This window comes from Diaphorina citri, unplaced genomic scaffold, assembly GCF_000475195.1.
Source record: "Diaphorina citri unplaced genomic scaffold, Diaci psyllid genome assembly version 1.1 scaffold264, whole genome shotgun sequence".
NCBI lineage: Eukaryota > Metazoa > Arthropoda > Insecta > Hemiptera > Psyllidae > Diaphorina > Diaphorina citri.
In genome coordinates this window covers 9,613-36,777 of record NW_007377701.1, presented here as the reverse complement: position 1 = coordinate 36,777, position 27,165 = coordinate 9,613, and the positions used below count along the sequence as shown (strand labels likewise).

Sequence of the window (27,165 nt, the reverse complement as noted above, 5' to 3'; positions counted from 1 at the left end):
CAGTTGCGACAATATCCAAAACCAATGGTCATGCAGTTGCGACAATCTCCAAAAGTAGTGGTCATGCAGTTGCAACAATCTCCAAAAACAATAGGCATGCAGTCGCGACGGTTTCCAAAAGTGACAAAACAATTCAAAACCACAGCCCTGCAGGACTATACGGTTCTGATTCGACCACTTTTGGTGATAGTGCCATTATTGGTGATAGTGCCACTTTTGGTGATAGTACCACTGTTGGCGATAGTGCCATTGTTGGTGATGGTACCATTATTAGTGATAGTACCATCATCGGTGATATTACCACTATTGGTGATAGTACCATCATTGGTGATAGTGCCATCAGTGGTGATAGTACCATGATTGGTGATGGTACCATCATAAATGAAGAAGACAGTGATTTTCATCCTGTTATATCAAATGTGTGTAGTGTTAGACAGGCTATGTTGACAGACATTCAGTCACCGGATAGAGTAGTATATGATTCTACTGTTAGCATAGTACCACTTGTGGATAATTCTACTAGTATAGTACCCATTGGGGATAATTCTACTAGTATGGTATCTGCTAATGATGATTCTAGTGTTAGTATAGTACCTGCTAATGATAATTCTACTACTACTATAGTACCAGCTATTGATAATTCTACTGCCAGTATAGTACCAGCTATAGGTAATTTTACTGCTCGTGTTGTACCAGCTGTAGGTAATTCTACTAAATATAAGAACGCCTCTGGACGGAAGCGGTCATTCAGACTACCTGTGGAGACAAAAGATGAACTGAATGCTCGCAAGCAATGGTTTAAGTGCGTGGAAAGCGGTAGAGGCGTTACAATAACATTCCCAAGAGATATGCCTCACACGGCAAGAGAAGCAACCTGTAATTTGATAAACCAAGATTTTCTACGCATGAGTAGCTCCAAATTTAAAAACTATCTCGAAGTATTATCCGAGTTCATTGATAAAGTGAAACTTTTTACCAGCTTTCGCAAAACTTTCGGTTTCTCTATGGTTAGCAGTTTTATGAAGGATGTGAAATCAAAATACAAAGGTTATTTAGTTTTACCCAAAGAATTCACTCGTTCGTTCAAAACCGAATTGTGGGAATTATTTACCAGAGATTTTGATAGGCATGCTTTCACCTATTTTGAAGCTGGTATGGGATTTCAATTGGAAATGTGCTTAATATGTTTAGAAATATCAAAGAATCTCCTGGTTAGGTTAAACGCAAAAAGGAGTTTTCACAATTAGAGCAGCGATTAGTGTAGGGTTAGGTTGAACACAAAAAGGAGCTTTCTTTTTCCATAGCAGTTACAGTTCCCTCTGTCAAACCTCTTTAAAAAAACATGGCTATGACTAGAGACTATGGCAGATATAAAAATACATCTTTTCTTTGTTTTGCCATTACCATTTGGCTAAAGCCGCTACAAATACAACCGCATAGAACTGTTAGCAAAAAAAAAAACTCTATGCTCTCCGCTCTGTTTTTAGCCTAAGTAAGGTCGGTTTTACCAAGGGGTTTTCCAAAGCTCTAAACAAGGTGCTGACTAGAAGTGAGGTTTAAGAGGTTTCAATGACAGGGCCCAGTTTGAGACCTAGCGTGGCTGGGTTAGGCGGTGTGATAAGACTGTCTATAGATGGCTGTACAGAGACCTCTATGCTATCCTTGGCTGCATCACTGAAAACAAACAGAAGAAAAAAAAAAAAATAATTTCCACTCAAGTGAGGACCTATTTTCTTCTTATTCTTGGAATTAATTTCCATTGAACTTGGGAGCACGGTTAGTCCAGTGGTAACCCGCCTGCCTTGCAGGGGGTTCCGGGTTCGATTCCCGGAGTCGACAAAAAAATTCGCATCTGTATTTCGATTGCAAATATTTTAAATGGTTTACTTTCTGGTGTTCTCGTGTTGACCGAGCAACAAAGTGGGAAGTATTCTCTTTTTGTCCATCTGACGGGAGACATACTACGGGATGGGCAATTGGGCATGCTACGACACAGACCAGACGAGTATAAAAAAAAAACCTTGTAAACGTCTAACTTGAGTAATTTTATCTTTGGTGAGTTTGTTTAAGTTTTTTTTTTTTTAGATTAAAGTGTGCATGAATTTAAGTTGATTTAAATTGAAAGTTGAGAGCACTTACCTGCCGTGAGAGGCCCAGTGTTTCTTGTTGATTAGGAGTAGTATCATCAGAGCGGGCAGATGAAGTAGAGAGAATCGAAACAGCTTACGAGAACTCGAACTGTCTGACTCTTTGTAGAATTTGTAAGCTGGGGAAAAGGAAAATCAATACACATTTTCAGTACATAAAATGGAAATGTAAAATCATCCAAGGAAAAGTAAACAAGCCGCTATGGAATCTATAGCAAAAATGGGTGAACAGAATATCACGTAACGAACCCTGATACCGCCCGCACACTTAATATTATTGACAATATACAGGGTGCGCCAGAAAAACACTGACAATGGGCAACGGGTATCTAATCTTTTCCAACGTCATTCTACAAGTCAAATTCCTAACTTTGGCTTCGTTCTCAAGAAAAGTCCAAAAAAGCACTTAAAAAAAAAAAAGCGGGAGTCATGAATTATGACGTCATCGCCTACGGGAGCGTATGCCGTGACGTCAAAGTTTACGATTCACCGGTATATTTTTAATCGATTTATCTCTGTATCTAGAAGTCGTAGAAGAAAAAGAAAAATTCCGTTGGTCCTCATTTTTCCTGCTCATAGGCATGCTTTCACCTATTTTGAAGCTGGTATGGGATTTCAATTGGAAATGTGCTTAATATGTTTAGAAATATCAAAGAATCTCCTATTTCTAAAGTTTCTCGATCATTTTGTCATGGACCATCTTCTAAAATGTACTCCACCGGAAAAAGCCGAAATTTCTGCAGAAATTCTCGATGTCCTTATGATAATGAAAAAGAGTTTCCGTTACATGGAGAAGTTTGGAAGTTGTTTACTATCTTTCAACGTTCTTACCGTTCTGAAAGACATTGTAAATGAAGCCGACCTGAAAGCTAAAAGTCAAACTATTGAAATAGAAGGATTAAACGCCATTACGGAGGGCAGAAAGTCCATCGAGAAAGCGAAATACAAACCAAAAGCAACATCTGTAAAGTCGAAAAAAAGCAAACCAACACCTGATGAAGGAGTGAAAAAAGCGACAGCCACATCAAGTAAAGTAAGAGGAAATTCTAAAGTTGTACCGTTGGATGAAGTGGCAGAAATTACCAAAAACAAGTCAACTGTTTCATCAAATACTAAGGAACACTCGAGTAACAACTCTTTGGTCAATATTGACAAACGGATACGGCATCATTTCCTGAACACACGTGAAGCAAGAAACATTCCGAATAGGAGTGATTGGAATTATTCAGATTAAGAGGAAATTCTAAAGTTGTACCGTTGGATGAAGTGGCAGAAATTACCAAAAACAAGTCAACTGTTTCATCAAATACTAAGGAACATTCGAGTAACAACTCTTTGGTCAATATTGACAAACGTATACGGCATCATTTCCTGAACACACGTGAAGCAAGAAACATTCCGAATAGGAGTGATTGGAATTATTCAGAGGAAGATCCACTGAGTATCAAAGATCTCAAAAAGGAAAAGATAGAAGAATCTCACATTGAGAGTGAAGAAACTAGAGATACGAGGGCAGCTCTAAGGAGTCTTATAATGACACATTTAGACGCGAGTATTGAAGTGAAACAAGAAACTGGTACGGGCGCAAACCAAGACAAAGTTGTTGATGAAAGGAAGTCGAAAATTTTTGAAGAAATCACTTTGGATGACGATACTATTGAAGTGAAACAAGACAGTAGTAAGTGCGCAAACCAAGATGATCATGAAGAGAATTCGTTGAAAATTTATGAAGAAATCACTCTAGATGAAGAGACAGACTCGGATGATCAAACAATGAAAACTACCCGGAGTCTAACCAATGCACTCAACGAAAATATATCTGGAAATGCAACTGCTGAATCAAATCGCGGCTCAACTTCACCATGCTTGAAAGAGAATACAAAACTGCCTCTTGCAACCATTAAAAAATCAATCGGTCCTAAACATACGAAGAAAGATCGAACATGTTCACCCTCCGAGAGTTTAGCAATAAAGAAATCTTCAGTTTCCGATAGTGAACGAAAAACTCCATCAGAAAGTTTAAACGCAAATCATGCCGCCCCGAAATCAATGTCAGCAGTCAAAGATGAAGTTGAACCTGATGAGAGTATAGACATTAAAGAAGAACTCGTTTATCCTGTGGTGAACACGCCGCGCTCGCTGGTTGCACCAAAACATGAACCTGAAATTGACCCGAACGTACTTGGCACACGTGTATGTTCTGTTTCCGAAAATGATGCCGTGTCCAAACATGGTACTCCGGCTGGAAATTCTGCAGAATCCCAACGCTCTGCTAGTACAAACAAAGCTACCTCTCGTAAGAGTAGTAAAAATCCCAAACAAACTAGTAAAAATCCCAAACAAACTAGTAAAAATCCCAGGCGATCTAGTGAGAATCCCAAGCAATCTAGTAAAAATCCCAAGCAATCGAAGAAAAGAGCGCGAAGACGACCGGAGAAGGAAAGTGACGACGAAGACTCCGATGAGGAGTGTTCTGGAAAGAAGAAGAAACTGTCGAAAGTGGACGAAAAGATTTTGAACATCCTCGACCAGGCGCGGAAAGAACTTGAAGCCGAAGAAAGGAAAGCAGAGGCGGCGAAACGGGAATACGCCGTGCAGAAACCAACCAAGACATACACAACACCCGCGATACCACCTATCCCACCCAAGTCGTACGAGAAAAAACCGATGAAGGAGCTGCAAACTTATTCGAAGAAGTGTCCGAAGAATAGCATCCTGTTCAGCGCCTACGTATCCATGATACGCATGAAAACACTGGATGATAAGAGTGAAAGGATCTGTGATAAATCTCCTGCTGTAGACAAGTCTGCTGCACATGTCAAGCAAGAGCCAGTGGATGACCCAATGGGCAGTGACCAATTTCAAACCTTCAATGCTGAGAACTGCGTAAAACAAGAGCTAGATGATGATACAATTGGGAATGATCTATTCAAAGATCTCGAAGATGCGTTCTGTGAGAAACTAGAACCAAGTGACGCTCGAGAATCGAGTACTCTAGCGGATTGTATGCTCGAGGACAGTCCTGTTGGAGATTTGATTGATCTGCCTCATAACGATAACCCTGAAAGTACTAGTCTTAGTATGGAAAGTTCCGATGTGGACACCCTTTTAACTGGAAGCATCACCTATGGAAGTCTCTATATCAATACCCCTGCAAATACAACCATCACGAATCAAAGAAAAGGCAATACCTCTGCAAGTGCAAGTCTTTCTAATGAAAGAAAAGTCAGCACCCCTACAAGTTCAAGCATCAACTGTGGAAGTCCAGACATCAATACCCCTGCAAATGCAAGCATCACTAATGAAAGTAAAGAAAATACCCCTACAAGTTCAAGCATCTTTGATGAAAGAAAAGTCAATACCCCTACAACTTCAAGCATCTTTGATGAAAGAAAAGTCAATGTCCCTACAAATTCAAGCATCTTTCATGAAAGAAAAGTCAGTGTCCCTACAAGTTCAAGCATCTTTGATGAAAGAAAAGTCAATGTCCCTACAAATTCAAGCATCTTTCATGAAAGAAAAGTCAGTGTCCCTACAAGTTCAAGCATCTTTTATGAAAGAAAAGTCAATACCTCTACAAGTTCAAGCATCACTGATAAAGGTCTGACTGATGAAATCCCTCATCCAACTGTGTCGGAAATTGCTCCATCTGTTGACCAGCAGGCGACTCCAAGCAATCAACTGCCCGGTAGTCAAATCACAGGCCCATCAACTGTTGGAACAATCGTGTCCGATTTCAATTATCTGAGTGATTCAAACCTCAGCACCGATGTTAAAGTAAAAAGCGAAGACGTGTCGATCTCACCTGAACCTGCAATAATCCGAGATGAGACCAAAGGTTATAGAGAGGTTGATAAAATGGTGGCACTAACGCGGACCTGTGAGGTTTCTCCGCCGTTGGAGTTAAATGTTGACGAAGAGATTCTATGGCAGATATAAAAATACATCTTTTCTTTGTTTTGCCATTACCATTTGGCTAGAGCCGCTACAAATACAACCGCATAGAACTGTTAGCAAAAAAAACTCTATGCTCTCCGCTCTGTTTTTAGCCTAAGTAAGGTCGGTTTTACCAAGGGGTTTGTTTTCCAAAGCTCTAAACAAGGTGCTGACTAGAAGTGAGGTTTAAGAGGTTTCAATGACAGGACCCAGTTTGAGACCTAGCGTGGCTGGGTTAGGCGGACGAAGAGATTAGTGTTGTAGATGTTATAGTGAGAAATGTCAGCGAGACTTCACTGATGAAAAACGTTAATAGAACACCACAGTCTACACCCTCGTCTTCCGATGAAATGATGGTCATGTCACCCGATGAAATGATGCGCACGTCATCATCAAAGATGACGAAGAGATTAGTGTTGTAGATGTTATAGTGAGAAATGTCAGCGAGACTTCACTGATGAAAAACGTTAATAGAACACCACAGTCTACATCCTCGTCTTCCAATGAAATGATGGGCATGTCACCCGGTGAAATGATGGTCATGTCACCCGATGAAATGATGCGCACGTCATCATCAAAGATGGCGGCTCATAAGCAAAGTTTATATCGGATTTGTTCTTTCGTGTCCAAGCTCTCTCTGAGTCACACCGACCCCTGCTCGAAGCTGACGTCACGTGAGCTCCTGCAAATATTCAAGAGGGCGAAATCATCGACGCCCACGGATATTCAAAACCTGGATCACATCCTGAAGAAAGTGGACGGAGAGGAGGTGCTGGGCGCGAGTGAGAATATTTTCCTGCGAACGAAGAAGTTCCTCGAGGATTATTCCTCGTTGAAATACGCGCAATTGCCGACTTCGGCGATGGAGTTTGATCCCAACAAACCACGGATTCAGAAGCCCCCTAGTTGGCGTGACGACCCTAAAGGTGCTGGGCGCGAGTGAGAATATTTTCCTGCGAACGAAGAAGTTCCTCGAGGATTATTCCTCGTTGAAATACGCGCAATTGCCGACGTCGGCGATGGAGTTTGATCCCAACAAACCACGGATTCAGAAGCCCCCTAGTTGGCGTGACGACCCTCGACCAAGACTATTTAAGGAACGACCAAGTATACCATATTCTAGTCTACCATCTTTACGAACCGACTTGGGTATCACGGAAGAAGAATATAGAAATATATGCGGTTGTAATGTGATGGTAAGGCCTCTTCCTTCTGGCATTGCTACGGGAGGTTTTAAAGCTAAGGTTGTGAAAGTAGCTGGTACTGGCGCGCTAGGTATTGAACTTATTGACAAAGAGGAAATGTAAAATCATCCAAGGAAAAGTAAACAAGCCGCTATGGAATCTATAGCAAAAATGGGTGAACAGAATATCACGTAACGAACCCCGATACCGCCCGCACACTTAATATTATTGACAATATACAGGGTGCGCCAGAAAAACACTGACAATCGGCAACGGGTATCTAATCTTTTCCAACGTCATTCTACAAGTCAAATTCCTAACTTTGGCTTCGTTCTCAAGAAAAGTACAAAAAAGCACTAAAAAAAAAAAAAGAATGGTCCACAAAATCCGAATAAACCCACAAAAAACCCAAGGACTCAAGTATAGGGGCAAACGACCCTAAAGGTCGGGTAAGGCTTACACGAATCTACCCTGAGCCGTTGTCAGTGTTTTTCTGGCACACCCTGTAAATACTGTGAAAATAGCAATAGTGCATATCATATTGATACATTGATAGTACTTTCTCATAGTTGAAGATTCGTACTGTCAATTTTACTGATAGTGTGTAGGCTGTATAAGATATGAAGGTTTTTTTATTATTATTATTGAATCCGGATTCAATGGATTCAAGATTCTGGATCCTTTGGATTCCCTTTCATTTTTCTTACAAAGAGCTATTTATTTTACTATTTTACTTCTCTCTTTGGAATTTTTCCTGCTCTGTGACTTTAAAACATCACCCAAGTAAGCGCAACTGATCTATTACCCGGTAAATATCTTGACCCCTACCTACACCAATAAAAATGGTCCGAAAAAGAAATAAACCAATAAAAACTGTATCTCACCTAAATAGGTAAAGTAAGCGTTGAGCGGTATGCTTTCCAGCGCGAACCACACATTGGTCACATCGAGTAGCGGTCCGGCGGCCGATACCACCAACAGAGCGACCGTATATCGGAGCGACGTTAAGCGGCACAAGTCCGGATTGGTGACGGCCATCATCCGGTAGCCGGCCCGCGAATAGTCTGGCCTCAGGTTCCAGGAGAGGGCGTTGAAGTGGGGGAACTGCCAGGTGAACAGAATGGCGGACAGGAGGAAGGCCCCGCCCGAGCCGTCTAGCAAGGACCCCGTGCAGGCTGCCCAACCCATGAGTGGCGGAATGGCACCCACTGGGGGGAGAGAAGGAGGGGGTTAGTGAAATCAAGTAATAGAATAGAATTTAACTTGTAAAAAAAAACCTATCTTAACCAAAAGTTTTGTGTTACATTCTTGTCTCATTTGTGGACTACATACCAAATTTCAAGTCTCCAGCTCATACCGTTCCCGAGATATTATTGAATTACACCGAAAACCGCCAAAAAGCGGTAAAATGCCGCCAACTGTTGCACCGATCTTAACCAAAAGTTTCGTTATTGTTAAATTACACCGAAAACCGCCAAAAAGCGGTAAAATGCCGCCAAGCGTTGCATCGGTCTTAACCAAAAGTTTCGTGTCGCATTCTCACATTTGACATCTACATACCAAATTTCAAGTCTCTAGCTCTTACCGTTCTCGAGATATTTTGTTTACAGACAGACACATACACGGACCAATGGCTGAAACTTTGGATTTAGGCTCTAGGGACCACAAAACGTGTTTTGACACTAAAAACTGACCATGGAAATTTTGACCCGATTACATTACTTTTATTCCTATAGGATAAGGAAAGTAAAAACTCTTAAGAAACTCAGGCCAACCATCCTCCACCTGAGTTGTGGCATTTCCACCCATTAAAAACCTATCTCCCCGAGAATAAACCAACACATTCGTCTCTCTCTCTCTCTTTCTCTCTCTCTCTCTTTCTCTCTCTCTCTCTTTCTCTCTCTCTTTCTCTCTCTCTCTCTCTCTTTCTTTATTTCTCTTAGGTGTGATCAGAGGGTTCTATAACAACGGAGGTCTTATAGTTCCGAAAGCGAACAGAAAAGGCTGACACAATAGGAGAAAGCCAGCCATTCCGGGAACGAAAATTATCTGTTTAGGATTAGTTTGCTCCTGGTGATTTCAAACGCGCCCTTGGACTGTTTTTTTTTTTTTTTTTTTTTTTTTTTTGCATTTTCTGTTTAGGATAAACTTCGCCCCCTGGCAGGAATCGAACGCGTGATTTATGGAATGTAAAAAAAATGGCTTACCCACAGATCCGACCCACGTATTAGCGATGCTGATTCGTTTCATAGGTGTGTACACAGAGGTGTAGAGGACCATGTTGAACAACCCTAGGGCGGCCGTTAGCCCATTGACTCCGAAATATAACATGGCCGTACCCGCTGCTGACGAGGCCAGAGCGAAACCCAACGCGTGTAGTGGCCTGCAAATAAGGAGAGGGTTGGGTTAGCCTTGTAACTTAAACTTAATGTTTATTTTCGGGGTTGTTGCCTTTTTTTTTTTTTTTTTTTTTTTTTTTTTTTTTTTTTTGTCCTAAAATTTCTAGAACCTAGAAAGCCTAATCCAAAACATAACCACAACCCAAAGGTCCTAAATAATGTACACAGCACACAAAATAATTATAATATTAGTAATCAACTAGCGAAATAACTGGAACCTGTCAAAATAGTCACCAAACAAAATCCCCTATACCCCCACCCTTCCGTTCAACCTAATCCCTGTAAAATCTCTCGTCTGAAATTACGGCCTATTATGGTGATGTGATTTTATTAAACTCGGAACGGCTGGCCTTCTCCTATCCTATTTTCCTTCTCGCTTTCGGAATGACAAGACCTCAACAGTTACAGTTTCCTCTGTCAAACCTCTTTAAAACACGAGCTATTTACTAGTTTGTTTTTTATGGGGACGGAGCACCAAACAATCAACCCACTTACTACGCCTCCTCCTCTTCTTCACCCTTTCCCGTATTCAGACAGGGTCGGCGTTTTTCATCAGCCTCTCAATCAGCCCCTAGTTAGGGTGATTGCTTTGGGCTAACATTTAGTTTAGGCTACAAAATTTTTACGAGTGGAAGCCCTTCGCACTCAACCTTACTATGTATGTACGCCGAGCCTATTAAATAGGAAAAGAGGAAGTACCTACTTACATAATTTTTGGGGGGGTGGGGGTCAACAAACGTCTCAATACTGTCTCTGTACCAACTTATCAACACTACATAGCACATTGCTTTAATACTTTCAAGATACCTAAGGCTGAAAACGGGAGGAAACCAATTCGGTCCCAAAACCTGTTTTTGCTACCAATTGGGTCCCGGGTTTGAGAGGGTCTAAGTACCAATTGGGTCCCACACTTAAATTGATAGGTACCTCAACAAAATCCCCTATACCCCCACCCTTCCGTTCAACCTAATCCCTGTAAAATCTCTCGTCTGAAATTACGGCCTATTATGGTGATGTGGTTTTATTAAACTCGGAACGGCTGGCCTTCTCCTATCCTATTTTCCATCCTGTTGGAGATTTGATTGATCTGCCTCATAACGATAACCCTGAAAGTACTAGTCTTAGTATGGAAAGTTCCGATGTGGACACCCTTATAACTGGAAGCATCACCTATGGAAGTCTCTATATCAATACCCCTGCAAATGGTTAGGTTAAACGCAAAAAGGAGTTTTCACAATTAGAGCAGCGATTAGTGTAGGGTTAGGTTGAACACAAAAAGGAGCTTTCTTTTTCACTGTCGTAGCTTCTGAATAAGTACCGAAAATTTTAGTGATTGTATTGAAAAATCTCGGAAAATTATGATGGCAGTGACCAATTTCAAACCTTCAATGCTGAGAACTGCGTAAAACAAGAGCTAGATGATGATACAATTGGGAATGATCTATTCAAAGACCTCGAAGATGCGTTCTGTGAGAAACTAGAACCAAGTGACGCTCGAGAATCGAGTACTCAATCATTTCTTCTACTTGTGAACAACAGAAAAACGAACGTTGTAATATTGTTAAAAATTAAAACTCTTATTTATTTCATCCAAGTCATTGCAGGTATACGGGACCCAATTGGTAGTAAGCCTGGGACCCAGTTGGTAGTCGACTACCTTAAGAAAAAAGGTCATGGGACCGAATTGGGTCGACTACCTTAAGAAAAAAGGTCATGGGACCGAATTGGCGTTCTTCCCTTAAAACAGAGCAGAGCGGAGAGCAGGTAGAGGGTAGCGACGAATCAAGGTCTCCAAGGTTAGTGATTTATCACTAAATTCAGTGAATTCTTGGCAAATCTAGTGATTTGAGGGCAAAAATCTAGTGTTTTTAGAAAGAAATATCTTTACGTTGCTTAAATTGTACCTAAGTAAAGCTGAAAAAGTGGTCAGTTATTTTTTTTATTTATTTATTTATTTTTTTTTTACCCTTTTAAATAGACTGCGCCAAGCAGTTAGAGGACAACCGCAGTCATTCCTTTGTTTTTCTTTGAATAATAGGACCCAAGATTATCAATTTGACATCATTTGATATTCTTACCATAAAACACATTGTCTGACTAGGGGACGTTAAACAGAGGGTAGAATATTGTCAAGCTGTGGTACTAGAAACAGGGAGGAGTACAGCTAACCCTAACCAGCCTAGCTAGCTGGCAGTACTTCATAGGGTTCTCTCTGCTTCGAAAGAACAAGCACAAGTCCTCACGACTCACGATGGTTGACTGCGGTTCAGGACGAGCCAATTAAACATGGCGTATAAGCTTAACCGAACTTTTAGGGCTGTTTGCCCCTACACCCCCTAGGTGTAGGAGCAAACCTAGGAGGTGTAGGAGCTAACGGGGCAAGGGAATAACTACACGTAGGTAGGTAGTTACTAGTACAGCTCTACTTACTTGTCAATCGCGCTTTCGACAATTTCAAATAGGAAGACGGCAGTTGTTTCCAATCCAACCGAATCTCACGCCAATCTGGTTCGGGGATCACTTTGGCGTCCTTCCTCCGTTTGTTCGATTCTATGGCAACGCCCCCGGGTACCGGAACGGGATCCAGGGCCCCGAATTTGGCATGTTTCCGCTGAAGGGGCTTGTCGTAGGTGCGAACTGTGGTGGCGGTAACTTTGAGTTCCGGGCGGGGGTCGGCCTTCACTGAGTTCTTACTCGAAGTCTGTTGAAAGAGAAGAAAAACCTAAAGGTCGGGTAAGGCTTACACGAATCTACCCTGAGCCGTTGTCAGTGTTTTTCTGGCACACCCTGTAAATACTGTGAAAATAGCAATAGTGCATATCATATTGATACATTGATAGTACTTTCTCATAGTTGAAGATTCGTACTGTCAATTTTACTGATAGTGTGTAAGCTGTATAAGATATGAAGTTTTTTTTTATTATTATTGAATCCGGATTCAATGGATTCAAGAATCTGGATCCTTTGGATTCCCTTTCATTTTTCTTACAAAGAGCTATTTATTTTACTATTTTACTTCTCTCTTTGGAATCCCTATCTTCTACCACTGTGAACCAAACGAATCCAATCCTTGAGTGGATTCACTGGATTCGGATTTTCAAAAGACTTTATTTAATACCTATTTATTGTAGGTATTTAATGTATTATTTTTATTAATTTCCTTAAGTCCATGTAACCTGAAAGAATAGAAAATGTAAACATAAAATACAAAATGCCTTCTGGTTTTCTATATTTTCGAAATAAATATCTTCTTGCTTTATTTAACATTCAACAATATTTTTTACAAGTTCAAACTTACCTAAAAAAAAAATCATAGGTATTGAACGGTGAAAAATAAAATTCAAGAAAGAAGAAAAAAATAGGAAATTTTCAGAAAAAAATTTGCGAGAGGTTTTTTCAAGCTTCCCAGACCTGTCTAGCATGAGGGTTCCCACTTCCCACCCGACTGCCGGTGCCGACTGCCGACTGCCCTCGGCACCTAACTTTGGTGGTACAACTTCGAAGTTCAGAAAGAGGAGGAGCTTAAGTTAGAATAAAGAGTGGGGAAGATTTCTCCTGCGCATGCGTTAGAACTCGAAGCTTTTTACACGATTCCTACTTCTTTAGTTCGAAGGCAATGTAGGGGAATATTTCCCCTAGCATTCTGACTTGGCTCCTCCTCTTTTTGAACTTTTTCACTCTGCTGATAAAGTTAGGTACCTAGTAGGGTGGGCAGTCTGGTGGGAACCTTGCTACTAGACCGATCTGGGAAGCTTGAACAAACACCTCTTGCATTTTTCTTCTTCTTTTTTCAGTTTTTTTTTTCTTTTTCTTTGATGATTTTATTTTTCATTCCGTCACATGATTTTTGTTTAGTCTTTATAGGTATTACATTTTTAGATGTTTATTTTTCGGGTTCGATTCCCGAAAAAAAAAAAAATGATCATTTTTTCAGTACCGAAGCACGATACGACAAACGGCCCAGCAAAAATACAGTGATTATTTATATTTATACTGGTGGTTGGTGGAACAGGACTAAAAAGTCTCTTTACTCCAGCAGTAGGCTACTACTATTATTGTGGTCAAATTCTCAAATTATATCCAGGACAAATTTCCATAGCTCGGCTGGGACTGAACCCACGCCCTCCTGTTTACCAGGCAGGAGTGCTGACCACTACATCAGCGAGAACAAACACATGTGAGTTTCTTAAAATTAGTCTAAAAATCACATTTTTTTAATATCTACCTAGAGTTGTGTATTGAGATATTGGGAAAATCCTACAATGCTGCAGTGAGCACCAAAGTTGTGACACAATAACACAAAGAAACTGCATTTACATTTACATTTTTAACTTAAACTTAAATGACATTTTAATCTCGTTTTTCGACACAAATATCCAATGAAATGGTGAACGAAAACCATTAATGAACTATTAACTTTAGTTTTTTAAGTTTGACAGAGGGAACTGTGACAGCGGAGGTCTTATCGTCCCGAAATCGAAGAGAGAAGGAAGACAGGATGGGGGAAACCCAGCCGTTCCGAGAACAAACCTTATCCGTTCAGGATAAAATCCACCCCGGGCGGGAATCGAACCCGCCACCTAGTTTTTACAAGGCAAGCTAACTAGGCTGGCTTACCTCTATTTCTGTTTGAATAATATACACAAGTGAAAAGTCGGGTGCATCTCTTGTGAAACAAAAATGTTGCATTGTGCTATCACTTTGCAAAAGTCCGAGACACAACCAGACTCAATAAAAAGGGGAAGCACTTGACTTTGTTTTTTAATGTTACCACGTGACTAAATTGATTCACAAATCACCGAATTGACTGGCGACGTAAAAGTCATTTCTTTTCACGTGACGGGTTTTTCTTCTTCTTCTTCTTCCTTCTTCCTTCTTCCTTCTTTCTTCTTTCTTCTTTCTTCTTTCTTCTTTCTTCTTTCTTCTTTCTTCTTCTTCTTCTTCTTCTTCTTCTTCTTCTTCTTCTTCTTCTTCTTTATTTCTTTTAGGTGTGATCAGAGGGTTCTGTAACAACGGAGGTCTTATAGTTCCGAAAGCGAACAGAAAGGGCTGACACAAGAGGAGAAAGCCAGCCATTCCGGGAACCGGGAACGAAAATTATCTGTTTAGGATTAAAAAGCCTGTATTAGAAGTATTTTCAACCTCGGAAACAGGGATTCTTGTAAACCAACAATGATATCCAATAAAATTTTAAGTGTACCATGTATACCTATACATCATAGAATGTGCCAAATTTGTACATAAATATCATACTGAATTTTTCAGTCATTACTTACCTAAACACGAACATAATACTAGATCTATAGAAAACAATATTTTCAACACCCCAAAATGTAATTTCACACAGACTCAGAGAAATATGATCTATCAGTGCATTAAAATATGTCTTGCCGCAAAGTATGAAAGATAAACCATACAAGTTGTTCTGTTTAGAATTATCTACCATTTTGAAGATCAACTGCTTTTACTCTGTAAGCGAATTTTTTGCAGCTTTCATTAATCAGGATCCACATTAGACATGTACTTTATATTATTAAAATATGTATAATTATTCATTATTGTGATTGTCTTTTTTTCACTCATTGTTTAACGTTGATCCATGTACAATTTATATGTATTTTCATGATCAATAAAATTCTATTCTATTCTATTCTTAGTTTGCTCCTGGTGATGCACCTTTGACTTGACTTTTCTTCATCATCATCTTCTTTTATGCATCTCTTCTAAAGTTTATTTGGGCGGCCTTAAACGCCTTTATCCTGCTCCTGGATACTCTCCTGTCAGTTCTATGCTGACAGTATGAACAAGGTGTAGCTATACGTATTCTATTATGGGACTGGTTGCTCCTCTCCCGAAAGAGTATGCAATTAACACTGCGACCTCTGTAAACAGGTACCCTCAAGAGCCACTGTTACTGTCTGTGGCTTGACAGGGCTGGTTTGGTCTCAGTTTTACGTCCTCCAGCGAGACGATAGCTATACGTATACTATGTATTCTATTCTATTTTATTACATTTTATCCATGATAAGACTGTCTATAGATGGCTGTACAGAGACCTCTATGCTATCCTTGGCTGCATCACTGAAAACAAACAGAAGAAAAAAAAAAAATAATTACCAGTCAAGTGAGGACCTATTTTCTTCTAACCGTCGTATGTATGAAATCTAAAGATAAACTTAAGTTTAACTTGAAATGAAAATCTTGCCAAATTTCATGAAATCTAGCCAGTTATCTCAAGAAATGACATGAAATTGGCAACATTGTTCGTCTTAAGTTAAACTTAAGTTTATCTTTAGATTTCATACATACGACGGTCAGTTTAGTTGAACTTACCGTCGTATGTATGAAAGCCAAAGTTAAACGTTTAAGTACCGCGATAAGTGACATTAAAGTACCTAAGTGGAAGTTAGTGTTAACCGTGATAGATAAGAGATTGTACTTTGTAATAGCGATTATACCTAGTGACTGTGTACTCTTTTGTGAAATAAATAAACTTGTTGTACTCTAGATTTAAATAAACGAATTCGCGAGTGTTTTTACTAGCCCTAATCTTTTACGAACCCGATCACGCCCACGTATACGTAACAATATTAAACCTAGCCCCTAAAATAATAATAATAGTGCTTATTTATACTGCTCGCATAGGACTGAAAAGTCCCTTTACTCCAGCAGTAGGCTACTACTATTATTATGGTAAATTTCTCAAATTATATTGAGGATAAAATTCCATACCTCGGCTGGGATTGAACCCACGATAATGATAAATGGGTGTGTACAACGAAAACTTACAGTGCGTTTGTTAAATATTCATCAAGTGGTGAAGCTGTCGAGGAAAATATTACTTACAACCATGATCCGCTACCGCACAAAATTCTAGAGAGGAAAAGGTTAAGCAACACATTGAAACGGAAAGCAGCAGAAGACATCTCACAGAGGCCTAGTAAGTTGATTCATATGGAATTGTCTAATGGTTCATGTCAGAGAATTGATAGCAATGATATTAGCCTGATTAGGATTTGTATCAAATAAATTGTTGTATTACTTACTTATATGTAATAAAGAAACCAAGTTCAATTCATTTTTTAAATACCTACTCTTCTTATTTTCCCCTCATAGTCAACCGACCGCAGTTTGGATGTCGCTTTCACCCGACCCAAAAATGCTTGACCGCAGGTTGGATGTCAACCCAAAAATGCTTGACCGCAGGTTGGATGTCAACCCTTGAGATTTGACCATAATCAGGTAGTTTTGACCGCAGGTTGGAATCCCCGTATCCAGCGCCTTCTCCCCATTATCTCGATCGACCCCAAAACTAAATGGGAAAAAAAACATCCCTAAGGTCTAAGGTGTTGAACATTCCTACTAAATTTCAGCAAAAATTGTCAGGTAAAAACTTGAAATTCCCTTCGTTCTGAACAAACGTTCAAGATGTGATCTATCGCAACAAGATGTTGCTTCCTTTGGAACTGTACGAACACATTCATTATCAAATCTATTCAAGTATCCAATAGAAATACATTAGTGCATTAAATGCATTAATTATTTATAATTAACTAGGTAAGTACGTCAATTACTTTTTAATCAAATTCAGTACTTTATATAATCAAAAAAGAGGAATGATTGATTCCGTGACTGGCTGTTGCGGGGCCCACTCAGCCTCGTGAGGAAAATGAGTAGCTATGACATATAAATGCGCATAGTGATCAGTGCCAGCATGGTAGGTAAACATTGGATTTTAGCATTATTGAGATATTGGGAAAATCCTACAAAATGCTGCAGTGAGCACCAAAGTTGTGACATAATAACACAAAGAAATTGCATTTACATTTTTAACTTAAACTTAAATGACATTTTAATTTCGTTTTTCGACACAAATATCCAATGAAATGGTGAACGAAAACCATTAATGAACTATTAAGTTTTTTCTTTAAGTTTGACAGAGGGAACTGTGACAGCGGAGGTCTTATCGTCCCGAAATCGAAGAGAGAAGGAAGACAGGATAGGGGAAACCCAGCCGTTCCGAGAACAAACCTTATCCTTTCAGGATAAAATCCACCCCGGGCGGGAATCGAACCCGCCACCTAGTTTTTACAAGGCAAGCTACCTATGCTGGCTTACCTCTATTTCTATTTGAATAATATACACGGGATTTTTCCCAAGATAAAATCTTTTAATCTGAGAATTGAACTTTTTGCAAGATTTTCTATGGGTTTCGATATTACATTCATTCCATCTTCTTTTAAAGGAAATACATAGGTCCCTTTTTTCTTTTCAACTTCCATTAAAATTCATTAAAAATAGAAAGTGAAAAATCAACAGGGTCTCCTAGTCACACTTACGACAGAACTCCGCGCACCAGGACCCGGTTCTTGGTTCGGGACATCTGGGAGTCGAACGGGACCTCATGGTACTGATTGACCGCGTTGGCAGCCGAAGATACCAGGCCTGTACCCAGGGAGCATATGAGGAACGAGGACCATTCGAACGGGGCCGGGGCCATGGCGTAGCCCGCCATCGATGTGAGAACTACCAGGGCTGAGAGGAAAAATGAAGGGGAATAATGTTAGAAAAGAACAGAATGGAGGAGTTGCAATTGGGAAAAGCATATGAGGAACGAGGACCATTCGAACGGGGCCGGGGCCATGGCGTAGCCCGCCATCGATGTGAGAACTACCAGGGCTGAGAGGAAGAATGAACGGGAATAATGTTAGAAAAGAACAGAATTGAATAGGGCACGGCCAGCCCAATGGTATGAAGTGTTATGACTTCGGGAACTTTTCTGTTATCACTTCTCCCGAAGTCATAACAGAAAAGTTCCCGAAGTCATAACAGAAAAGTTCCCGAAGTCATAACAGAAAAGTTCCCGAAGTCATAGCAGAAAAGTTCTCGAAGTCATAACAGAAAAGTTCCCGAAGTCATAACAGAAAAGTTCCCGAAGTCATAACAGAAAAGTTCCCGAAGTCATAACAGAAAAGTTCCCGAAGTCATAACAGAAAAGTTCCCGAAGTCATAACAGAAAAGTTCCCGAAGTCATAACAGAAAAGTTCCCGAAGTCATAACAGAAAAGTTCCCGAAGTCATAGCAGAAAAGTTCTGGGACCAAGAAAGAAGAGCGGGGAGGTTTTTTTAGCGGGTTGAGCGGCCAGGAATGGTGCCACAGAAGGGCGAAACACCATACCCTGAGCCGTGACTCCAGCATACCCTCCACACCATGCTGGAGAAGTCATAAAGATTTTTCCTCCTCATAAAAAAAAAGCCCAGTGGTAACGCGCTTGCTTGCCATGCGCGTTGCACTTGTATTTCGATTGCAAAGATTTCAACAGGTTACTATCTGGTGTTCACTGTCCTAAAACTGTCCTTTATATGTTCCCTTAACTCTCCCATGAACCAAGCACACCTAAATCAGGAATTTAGGTGTGTGCAGCAGTTCCATTGTAGAAAAATATTGGGACGCGCGTAGGAAAATGGCCTAATGGTCGATGTCCCGACATTTGTAAACAACAACACCAACACCAACAACAACACCAACACCAACAACACCACCAACAACACCACCAACAACAACACCACCAACAACTTTCTGGTGTTCTCATGTTGACCTAGCACATGAATGGGAAGTATTGTGTCTTTTTAAGAAGAAGAAAAAAATTGTACACATTAACCTAGGTATGGGTGCCCGGTCGGTACTCATTCTAATAGTGGTGGGGGTACGTTAGATTAAACCCGGACACCCAAGGGGTACGCGGGCGAAAAAAGGTTGAGAACCGCTGAACTAAGCTAACTAGGCTGGCAGTAGTATTATTAATTGAATGGGAAAATTTCGCCCCGGCTGGGATTCGAACCTAACACTTCCGGGTTGAGAATCAGTGTTATTAATCACTCCACCACAGAGGTGAGAATGAATAGATTCGTATAAGCTTAACCGAACTTTTAGGGCTGTTTGCCCCTACACCCCCTAGGTGTAGGAGCAAACCTAGGAGGTGTAGGAGCTAACGGGGTAAGGGAATAACTACACGTAGGTAGGTAGTTACTATTAGAGCTCTACTTACTTGTCAATCGCGCTTTCGACAATTTCAAATAAGAAGACGGCAGTTGTTTCCAATCCAACCGAATCTCACGCCAATCTGGTTCGGGGATCACTTTGGCGTCCTTCCTCCGTTTGTTCGTTTCTATGGCAACGCCCCCGGGTACCAGAACAGGATCCAGGGCCCCGGATTTGACATGTTTCCGCTGCAGGGGCTTGTCGTAGGTGTGAACTGTGGTGGCGGTAACTTTGAGCTCCGGGCGGGGGTCGGCCTTCACTGAGTTCTTACTCGAGGTCTGTGGAAAGAGAAGAAAAGATGAGATGTAAGAAAGGTGTAAAAATAGGGATTTCCCCTCAACGGATGGTTTGAGTAACATTTGTATGTGAAATAAAAATAGAGCGAAATTATTGGGAATTGTAATTTTTCTCGTAATTAGTAATTACCAAGAAAAAAAGTAAAAGTCGGAATTTTTAGTCTACATAGAAAAATTGGTCTGCGGAATGGAACAAAAATAGGGGAAGGAAATCATCATTTGATTCTTACAATTTGAAGGAAATTGATGTTAATCAGCGAAATTAAAACAAGGAATTGACATTTTTTTCCCCCAAACAGAAAAGTTTCTTTATTCATATTGAAATGCAGAAATGTCCTTTACTCTCTTTTCCTTGTGACATAATTACCATTTTTTCAGTCCACATAAAGAAATCCAGATAAAATACTAGAGCGGACTAAGGAGGGCGAAGCACTATTAAAACATCGAAGCGAAAAAAACTTCACACAATTCACTTTTTCCCCCTTCAAGGCGCTTTTGCCAACGAAAAATAAACCAAATAATGAAGACCCAATCCGAACTTTAAAAATTTACATTGTTCTATTTTATTAATATTTATTAGTGGGTTAACATTGAATTATAATGTAGATTTGTTAACACGAGTATTTTTATGTTGAAATTGTGATGTTTTCAGAACAAATTAAGTCAATTTTACATAGTTAGACATTGACACAAAGGTATTTTTATGTTGAAATTATTGTGATGTTTGCAGAACAAATTTTAGTGTTGAGTTCAAATTACGCAACTGCATGTCTGTATGTCACTTATCAGAAGGTATTTAGCAGGAACTAAATGCCAACAGAGCGCAGAGGTATTGATGATTGATACACAAAGGAGTCGCGATTGATTCATTGATTCGTGCACAAATCAGCCTTTTTAATGTCCAAGCAAATTATTGTCACAACTCCGACAAAATATGGTTAGCTTTGGCAAAATATTCTTATGGGACACGGGAAAAATCTTCCAAAATATTCTTATGGGACACAAGAAAATCTTCTAGGAAATGTCTTTTTACAGCTTCAGGAGAAATATTGTTCCAGCCAAATCTTACATGCCAGAAATTTTTGACAGACAAAACAGAGTCTTTTCATAACTTCGACAAAATGTCTGTATAACCCCACCAAAAGTCCTTCATCACCCTCTTCAGTTTCTCTGAAATTCACCTGCAGCACCTCTAAAGAGTTCGCATACTCAGGTTTATTCCAGAGAAAAGCTGTGAGTTCATATACTATACCATTAAGAGGATACCAAGAGGTGTCATCTAGGCCAGAGAGCTAGATCAGGGCCCCCGAATCGTAGGGGTCTGAGGGATATTCAGGTACATAATTATGTCGTTGTACCCTACTTCCTGAGACGGACTTGATCGTAGTCCCATTCAGGTACCCTCAAGAGCCACTGTTACTGTCTGTGGCTTGACAGGGCTGGTTTGGTCTCAGTTTTACGTCCTCCAGCGAGACGATAGCTGTACGTATACTATGTATTCTATTCTATTTTGTTACATTTTATCCAGCGCCTTCTCCCCATCATCTCGATCGACCCCAAAATTAAATGGGAAAAAAAACATCCCTAAGGTCTAAGGTGTTGAACATTCCTACTAAATTTCAGCGAAAATTGTCAGGTAAAAACTTGAAATTCCCTTCGTTCTGAACAAACGTTCAAGATGTGATCTATCGCAACAACATGTGGCTTCTTCTGGAACTGTACGAATACATTCATTATCAAATCTATTCAAGTATCCAATAGAAATACATTAGTGAATTAAATGCATTAATTATTTATAATTAACTAGGTAAGTACGTCAATTACTTTTTAATCAAATTCAGTACTTTAAATAATAATAAAAAAAATAGATAATTAACCTCTCTTTGATTTTTCCCCCCAAACTGATAAGTGGCCTTTGACTTTCTAGAAGAAAAAATGAGATGTAAGAAAGGTGTAAAAATAGGGATTTCCCCTCAACGGATGGTTTGAGGAACATTTGTCTGTGAAATAAAAATAGAGCGAAATTATGGGGAATTGTAATTTTTCTCGTAATTACCAAGAAAAAAGTTCAAAGTCGGAATTCTTAGTCTACATAGAAAAATTGGTCTGCGGAATGGAACAAAAATAGGGGAAGGAAATCATCATTTGATTCTTACAATTTGAAGGAAATTGATGTTAATCAGCGAAATTAAAACAAGGATACTACTGGGAATTGACATTTTTTCCCTAAACAGAAAACTTTCTTTGTTGACTTTCTTTTTTATCGGAATGCCCTAAACTTAAAAAAGAAAAACCAACCTGCCCATTTGCCAATTCGTTGCACTAAACTTGCTCGTAAATTTCACAGAAACAGCTCACCTCTGTGGGGCGAGTGGTTATTCATAAACAAAAATCCCACTCTGAGGCTTAGGTGTAGGGGCAAACAGCCGCAGAAGATGGGTTAGCGGCTGGCTTTCTCCTATCCTGTCTTCCTTCTCTCTTCGATTTCGGGACGATAAGACCCTAGCAGTTCCCTCTATCAAACTTTTTTTTTTTTACAATTTGCTTCAAACGCTTTTGAAACTCAAAGGAAACTTGGTAATCTTCTCTTTGGAAATAATAATTGCAATTTTAATTTCGACTGACAAATCTTTTCAAATTTCTACGGTCGAGTGTTACCACCGTGGATTGTCTCAGGATTGAGCTCAATCCGAGGTTGACCCCAGGTCATTAAGTAGGTAGGTATAGGAAAACCCTCGTTTCATCCCAATCCCTAATTGGTAAACCCCAGCATAAATTTGATGACAATTCACAAACACAACACTTCCTTTACCTTTGGCCCGATTGGAAGCAAAATAAAGCCCCCTGCTATCAAAATGCCCTCTAAAAAAATGACCCGACTATCAAAGAACAGACTTAATAGAAAGAACAAAAACAACATATTATTGTTGCAGTAAAAGCTTATGTAACAAATGAGATACCTGTTCAAAATGTGATTGAAAAAAACAAACATGTAACAAAAAATGAACTGGAAATGCCGTAAAAGCCAGAAGTTATCAGAGGGTCAACTAATGGACAATTAATAAAGCTCAAAGTTCTATAAGGAAAAAGTAACAAGAAAAATTCTATGTATGAGAAAAAAAAGAATAGTATTAATTATAAATATGTATATGGGATTGGGACCCAGTGAGGCATTGAAAAAAATGGAAAAATCCAGTTGGGACCCAATGAGTTTCCTTGCCCCTTCTTTGACCATTAGGCCATTTTTCCTCTCGCATCCCAATATTTCCCTACAATGTCATTGCTGGCTTCCCAGGTAGGACAAATTGAATTTAAAATTGTCAAGTTAAAACTTGAGACCCACTTCGTTTATTCAAAAAGATATACATACTTATGTTGTTAGAAAGTTCATTTAAAAGCTTTAGATAGATATAGAGTATAGACGCTGGCAAGTCTGACATGCTATATTGTAAGTTTAATTAGATAAAGCTCTGATAAATTTCCAGTAAGTAAATAAAGGTTCATCGTTCTGACAAACTAACTGATAAACACATCCTGGAGTCTGGAGTCTTTCGTGACCTGTGACCCCTTGCAACTTTTAAATGGTTTATGGTTCAATTATTTTCTGATAATTTCTAAGCAGAGGAAAAGTTCTATGACCATTGACGGAAAGGTCATTGAGAAAAAGGTCCAAGACTAACAGAACTGTTGATGGGGAGTGTCAAAATCCAGGTTTAACTATAAATTAATCACCTCATAAAAGGGGGAATACTACTTTTTATCACCTCTTATACTCTCATCTATCACCTCATAAAAAGGAAAATACTCCCTTCTGTAAGGTTGTTATTAATACTGAACCATTCCTGGGGAAAAAATCTCAAATCCCTTACTTATCATTTAAACTTCTCAAAAAAATGCAACTTCCAGGGGATTGAACCTAGATTCTGACATATCCTATGCTCTTCGAAACTTACTGTAGTGAATCGGATGGCCTGAAGGATACACACAGAGGGTGGAGGTTTGCCCAGCTTTATCCTCCGGCATGTCGTCTGCAGTACACAATACATAACTTGTGTACTAGGAGGAGATAACAGGTGTCAAGTTCAAGTTATCATTCTAACATTGGCTGATGTTACTCTACGAACTATCTGAAAGAAAAAGAAGTCAAATTTTAATATGACACATTTCAATACAGCCCAATTTTTCAGCAGGTAGTTTTATCATGTCCTTAGCACCATTGAGAAGCTGATGTGCTGACAGTTAATTTCCTAATATCCATACATTGGTGACAAGATATGAGCATGGAGCTCTATTTAAACCGTCAGAGTTAGTGTGGGTAAATATTACCTGTATTCAATAGATACAGCCCCAAGATTTTTTTTTTTTTTTGTCTACTTCAGTGGATTTCTTGCGAGATATTGAAGAAGATAGAACACAGATTGTGTGTAGTGTGTGAATGCTGATTGTGTGTAGTTTCCAATCATTTTCAGATTCTAAAACATACTCTGACATAACATAAGATTGTATGTCCAGGGCTAAAATGGGACAGCACCCCTCCACCTTTATTTACTTTCGATTCATACCTAGCATTTTTGGCCAAGTTATTTCTCATCATTAGACAATCAGTGCTTATCATGGTACTTGTGCAGAAGTCACGTCCGTGGAATATTGCTACCAAAGGAACTGGCACAAATGAGCATTGACCAGTGTTATTATATGGTTAGGTTAAACACAAGAAGGAGTTTTCACAATTAGAGCAGTGATTTGTGTTATAATAGGGTTAGGTTGAATACAAAAAGGAGCTTTTCTTTTCCACGGACGTGACTTCTGCATAATTACCCTTATCACATATCAGGCTACCATTCAGCCGAAAATGGTGACAAAATGAACAGCACTTAGTTCTTATCAGTGGTATTTCTTATCTAATGCATAGGGATTCTTGCTCACCTTCAGTTAACCCAAGAGGGTGCAATCCCCATAGATTCTCCTATCAGCTTAGTGTCCACTTAAAGCGAATGTTGAAACAAGTAGATACTTACTATGAATTCGTAACAGCATTTTACACATTTTTCTTGAATGTGCCTTTTGAAACTTGGACACTTTTGGTTCAAAAGTTCAAATTAACAGGAAAATTGCTGAAAAGTTCAGAAATTTTGGGAAATTTTTTTTTATTTCCCAATATTTTGAAAAATCTAACCTCACTTTTCAACGAAGCAAAAAACATACAGTGTTGCCAGACCACAAAACCTCTTGAAAACCTCCGAGCCTTTCTGCGTCCATACACGTTCAACTTTTTTGAACGCGACACGAAAAATATTAAAATGTCACCCAATATGTGCTCAAAACCACCTATTTTTCCATTTTTACCAAGTTAATTCTCATTAATCAATATTTTTTATTTAATTTTTTTCTTAAAAGTAAAATAGGTATAATTATTTTATATTCTATATTTTTCTAAAGTGCAATAAAATGCATTTTTCAAACTGCATATAAAAAATGCATTTTGAATTTCAGATCGATCAGGCAACACTGCAACTATTTGTTTACAAAAAAATTCAAATTTGGATCCATATCATCCATACCTTTTTCGGCACATTTGTGACTTTTTCGCCAAAATTCCCAAAATAATTGCCTTTGCTTAAGTTTTTGAGTTGAAAAAGGGCTTTTTCCACATATTTATTCAGTTTTTGTCCTAATAAACTTGTGTACAATATCCTCAGGTATGGCAGATGCTAAGAAAAAGACTACGAAACTAACAGATGAAGAAGTGTACAATGGATTCCAAAATCTACGGGCTGAACAGAGGCAAATAGCAACCAAATTATCTGAACTAGAACAAGAGCTCACCGAACACAAAATCGTATTGGATACTCTGAAAGATCTTGATGGGGACAGGAGGTGTTTCAGGTTTGTATATTTAAGCCCCTGGTCTATGGGTTCATGTTGAAATGAGTGTTGACATCTAAACATGCTCGGAAACAGGGCACATGTAGATACTGAACAATGCACAACATTTAAAATTCGTTTTTATTTGAGCTCCTGGGCCTATTACTAAAATGTGCGGTAATTATGCAGAAGTCATGTCCGTGGAAAAGAAAAGCTCCTCTTTGTATTCAACCTAACCCTATAGGTAATAACACTAATCACTGCTCTAATTGTGAAAACTCCTTCTTGCGTTTAACCCTATAATAACCAGGGTCACTGCTCATTTGTGCCAGTTCCTTTGGTAGCAATATTCCACGGACGTGACTTCTGCACAAGTAAGTACCAGATTTAGCTAAGATAAAATACTTATTGATTGTAATTTGTTACCTTTATTACTTACCTGTTCGATAATTATTTCTTCTGTCTTAGTACTTACCTCTCCAATTTTTCTTCTCTTTCAGATTGATAGGTGGTGTCCTTTGTGAGAAAACTGTCAAAGAAGTTATTCCAACCTTAACAACAAATAGAGATCAACTGAACACCCTAATCAATAGTCTCAATGAACAATTAACCAAGAAAGGAATAGAAATCAATGAATATAAAGACAAGTTTGATATTCAATTGCAAGGTAACAAAACTAGTGCACCTCCACCGAAACAAGAAAATGAGTCTGCTCCAAGAAGTGCCGGGGTTGTTGTAAATCCCGTGTAAAGACTTCGTGTCTGTCTGATTGCCTTTTCTTCTTGTTAACCTCTTTTTCTCTGTGTTCAGAAAGGCACCAAAAAATTTTCTGGTGAAAAGTCACTGTAAATATATTACATAAGAACTTGGAAATTAATTTAAGGAACTTTGAAATTAATTCATAAAGCTTAAGACTTCACACAAGCAATAAATAAAAGTAGCAGATGTTTGCAAAATATGATTTTACTCCTTGTAAACTCAAGTATGAACTTATGATCCTGTTAATTTGTGATTCAAGATCTTTAGTGGATCTTGAATCACAACTTTTAAGTGAGTTTGTGTAACAGTAAAAGCTCAATAATCTATTCACAAAGATCTCAAACGGGTAAAATCATGTAATGAAATAGCTGCTGTAATTTACCTAGCTTTACCTTGTAGGTATTAAACATAAAGACATTTATGATGTATCTAATTTTTTTAATATTCTAAGCTGTGAAATTTAAAATGAGTTGTTACAGACCGTTTTTATCAATTTCTTTTTAAATCTACCCCAGTCAAAATATTGAAACTCTGAAAA

The 27,165-nt window shown here is 39.1% G+C and overlaps 3 protein-coding genes across 5 annotated transcripts; 2 read left to right on the top strand and 1 right to left on the bottom strand.

Moving 5' to 3' along the window:
* Window positions 1-1,263: 1,263 nt before the first annotated feature.
* LOC103506819 (protoheme IX farnesyltransferase, mitochondrial) lies at window positions 1,264-25,163 on the bottom strand. Of its 2 annotated transcripts, XM_026821798.1 has the most exons (8): window positions 25,022-25,163; window positions 23,957-24,130; window positions 19,715-19,985; window positions 18,006-18,201; window positions 9,475-9,650; window positions 8,152-8,475; window positions 2,140-2,266; window positions 1,264-1,674 (listed from the first exon to the last, which is right to left on the bottom strand). In XM_026821798.1, exons 2-8 carry the CDS (start codon window positions 24,047-24,049, stop codon window positions 1,557-1,559), a joined length of 1,305 nt encoding a protein of 434 aa, XP_026677599.1. In that variant the 5' UTR covers window positions 24,050-24,130; window positions 25,022-25,163; the 3' UTR covers window positions 1,264-1,556. The 2 variants fall into 2 exon arrangements, with proteins under 2 accessions (XP_026677599.1, XP_026677600.1); XM_026821799.1 differs by lacking the exons at window positions 23,957-24,130; window positions 25,022-25,163 and adding an exon at window positions 20,371-21,148.
* On the top strand, window positions 2,729-13,781 carry LOC108252084. 2 transcript variants are annotated; one of them, XR_003390809.1, is made up of 5 exons: window positions 2,729-3,187; window positions 3,385-6,068; window positions 6,493-6,852; window positions 7,010-7,711; window positions 12,395-13,781. XR_003390809.1 is itself a non-coding variant. In XM_026821795.1 (4 exons), exons 1-4 carry the CDS (start codon window positions 2,755-2,757, stop codon window positions 7,388-7,390), a joined length of 3,858 nt encoding a protein of 1,285 aa, XP_026677596.1. In that variant the 5' UTR covers window positions 2,729-2,754; the 3' UTR covers window positions 7,391-7,894. The 2 variants fall into 2 exon arrangements, 1 of the variants encoding a protein (XP_026677596.1); XM_026821795.1 differs by lacking the exon at window positions 12,395-13,781 and having other exon boundaries at window positions 7,010-7,894.
* Window positions 25,164-25,548: 385 nt separating the features above from the next.
* LOC103506804 (prefoldin subunit 2) lies at window positions 25,549-27,165 on the top strand. The gene is made up of 2 exons (XM_008471211.2): window positions 25,549-25,889; window positions 26,369-27,165. Exons 1-2 carry the CDS (start codon window positions 25,705-25,707, stop codon window positions 26,616-26,618), a joined length of 435 nt encoding a protein of 144 aa, XP_008469433.1. The 5' UTR covers window positions 25,549-25,704; the 3' UTR covers window positions 26,619-27,165.

Excerpts from the sequence above, each read along its gene's own strand:
- LOC108252084 (XM_026821795.1), top strand. The coding sequence starts at position 2,755 with ATGGGATTTCAATTGGAAATGTGCTTAATATGTTTAGAAATATCAAAG. Across the intron at positions 6,069-6,492 it reads AGTTAAATGTTGACGAAGAG|ATTAGTGTTGTAGATGTTAT; the intron begins ATTCTATGGCAG and ends GATGACGAAGAG. Across the intron at positions 6,853-7,009 it reads AGAAAGTGGACGGAGAGGAG|GTGCTGGGCGCGAGTGAGAA; the intron begins GTGCTGGGCGCG and ends ACGACCCTAAAG.
- LOC103506819 (XM_026821798.1), bottom strand. The coding sequence starts at position 24,049 with ATGTATTGTGTACTGCAGACGACATGCCGGAGGATAAAGCTGGGCAAA. Across the intron at positions 2,267-8,151 it reads CGCTTACTTTACCTATTTAG|CTTACAAATTCTACAAAGAG; the intron begins GTGAGATACAGT and ends CCTTTTCCCCAG. Across the intron at positions 1,675-2,139 it reads CACTGGGCCTCTCACGGCAG|TGATGCAGCCAAGGATAGCA; the intron begins GTAAGTGCTCTC and ends GTTTGTTTTCAG.
- LOC103506804 (XM_008471211.2), top strand. The coding sequence starts at position 25,705 with ATGGCAGATGCTAAGAAAAAGACTACGAAACTAACAGATGAAGAAGTG. Across the intron at positions 25,890-26,368 it reads GGGGACAGGAGGTGTTTCAG|ATTGATAGGTGGTGTCCTTT; the intron begins GTTTGTATATTT and ends CTTCTCTTTCAG.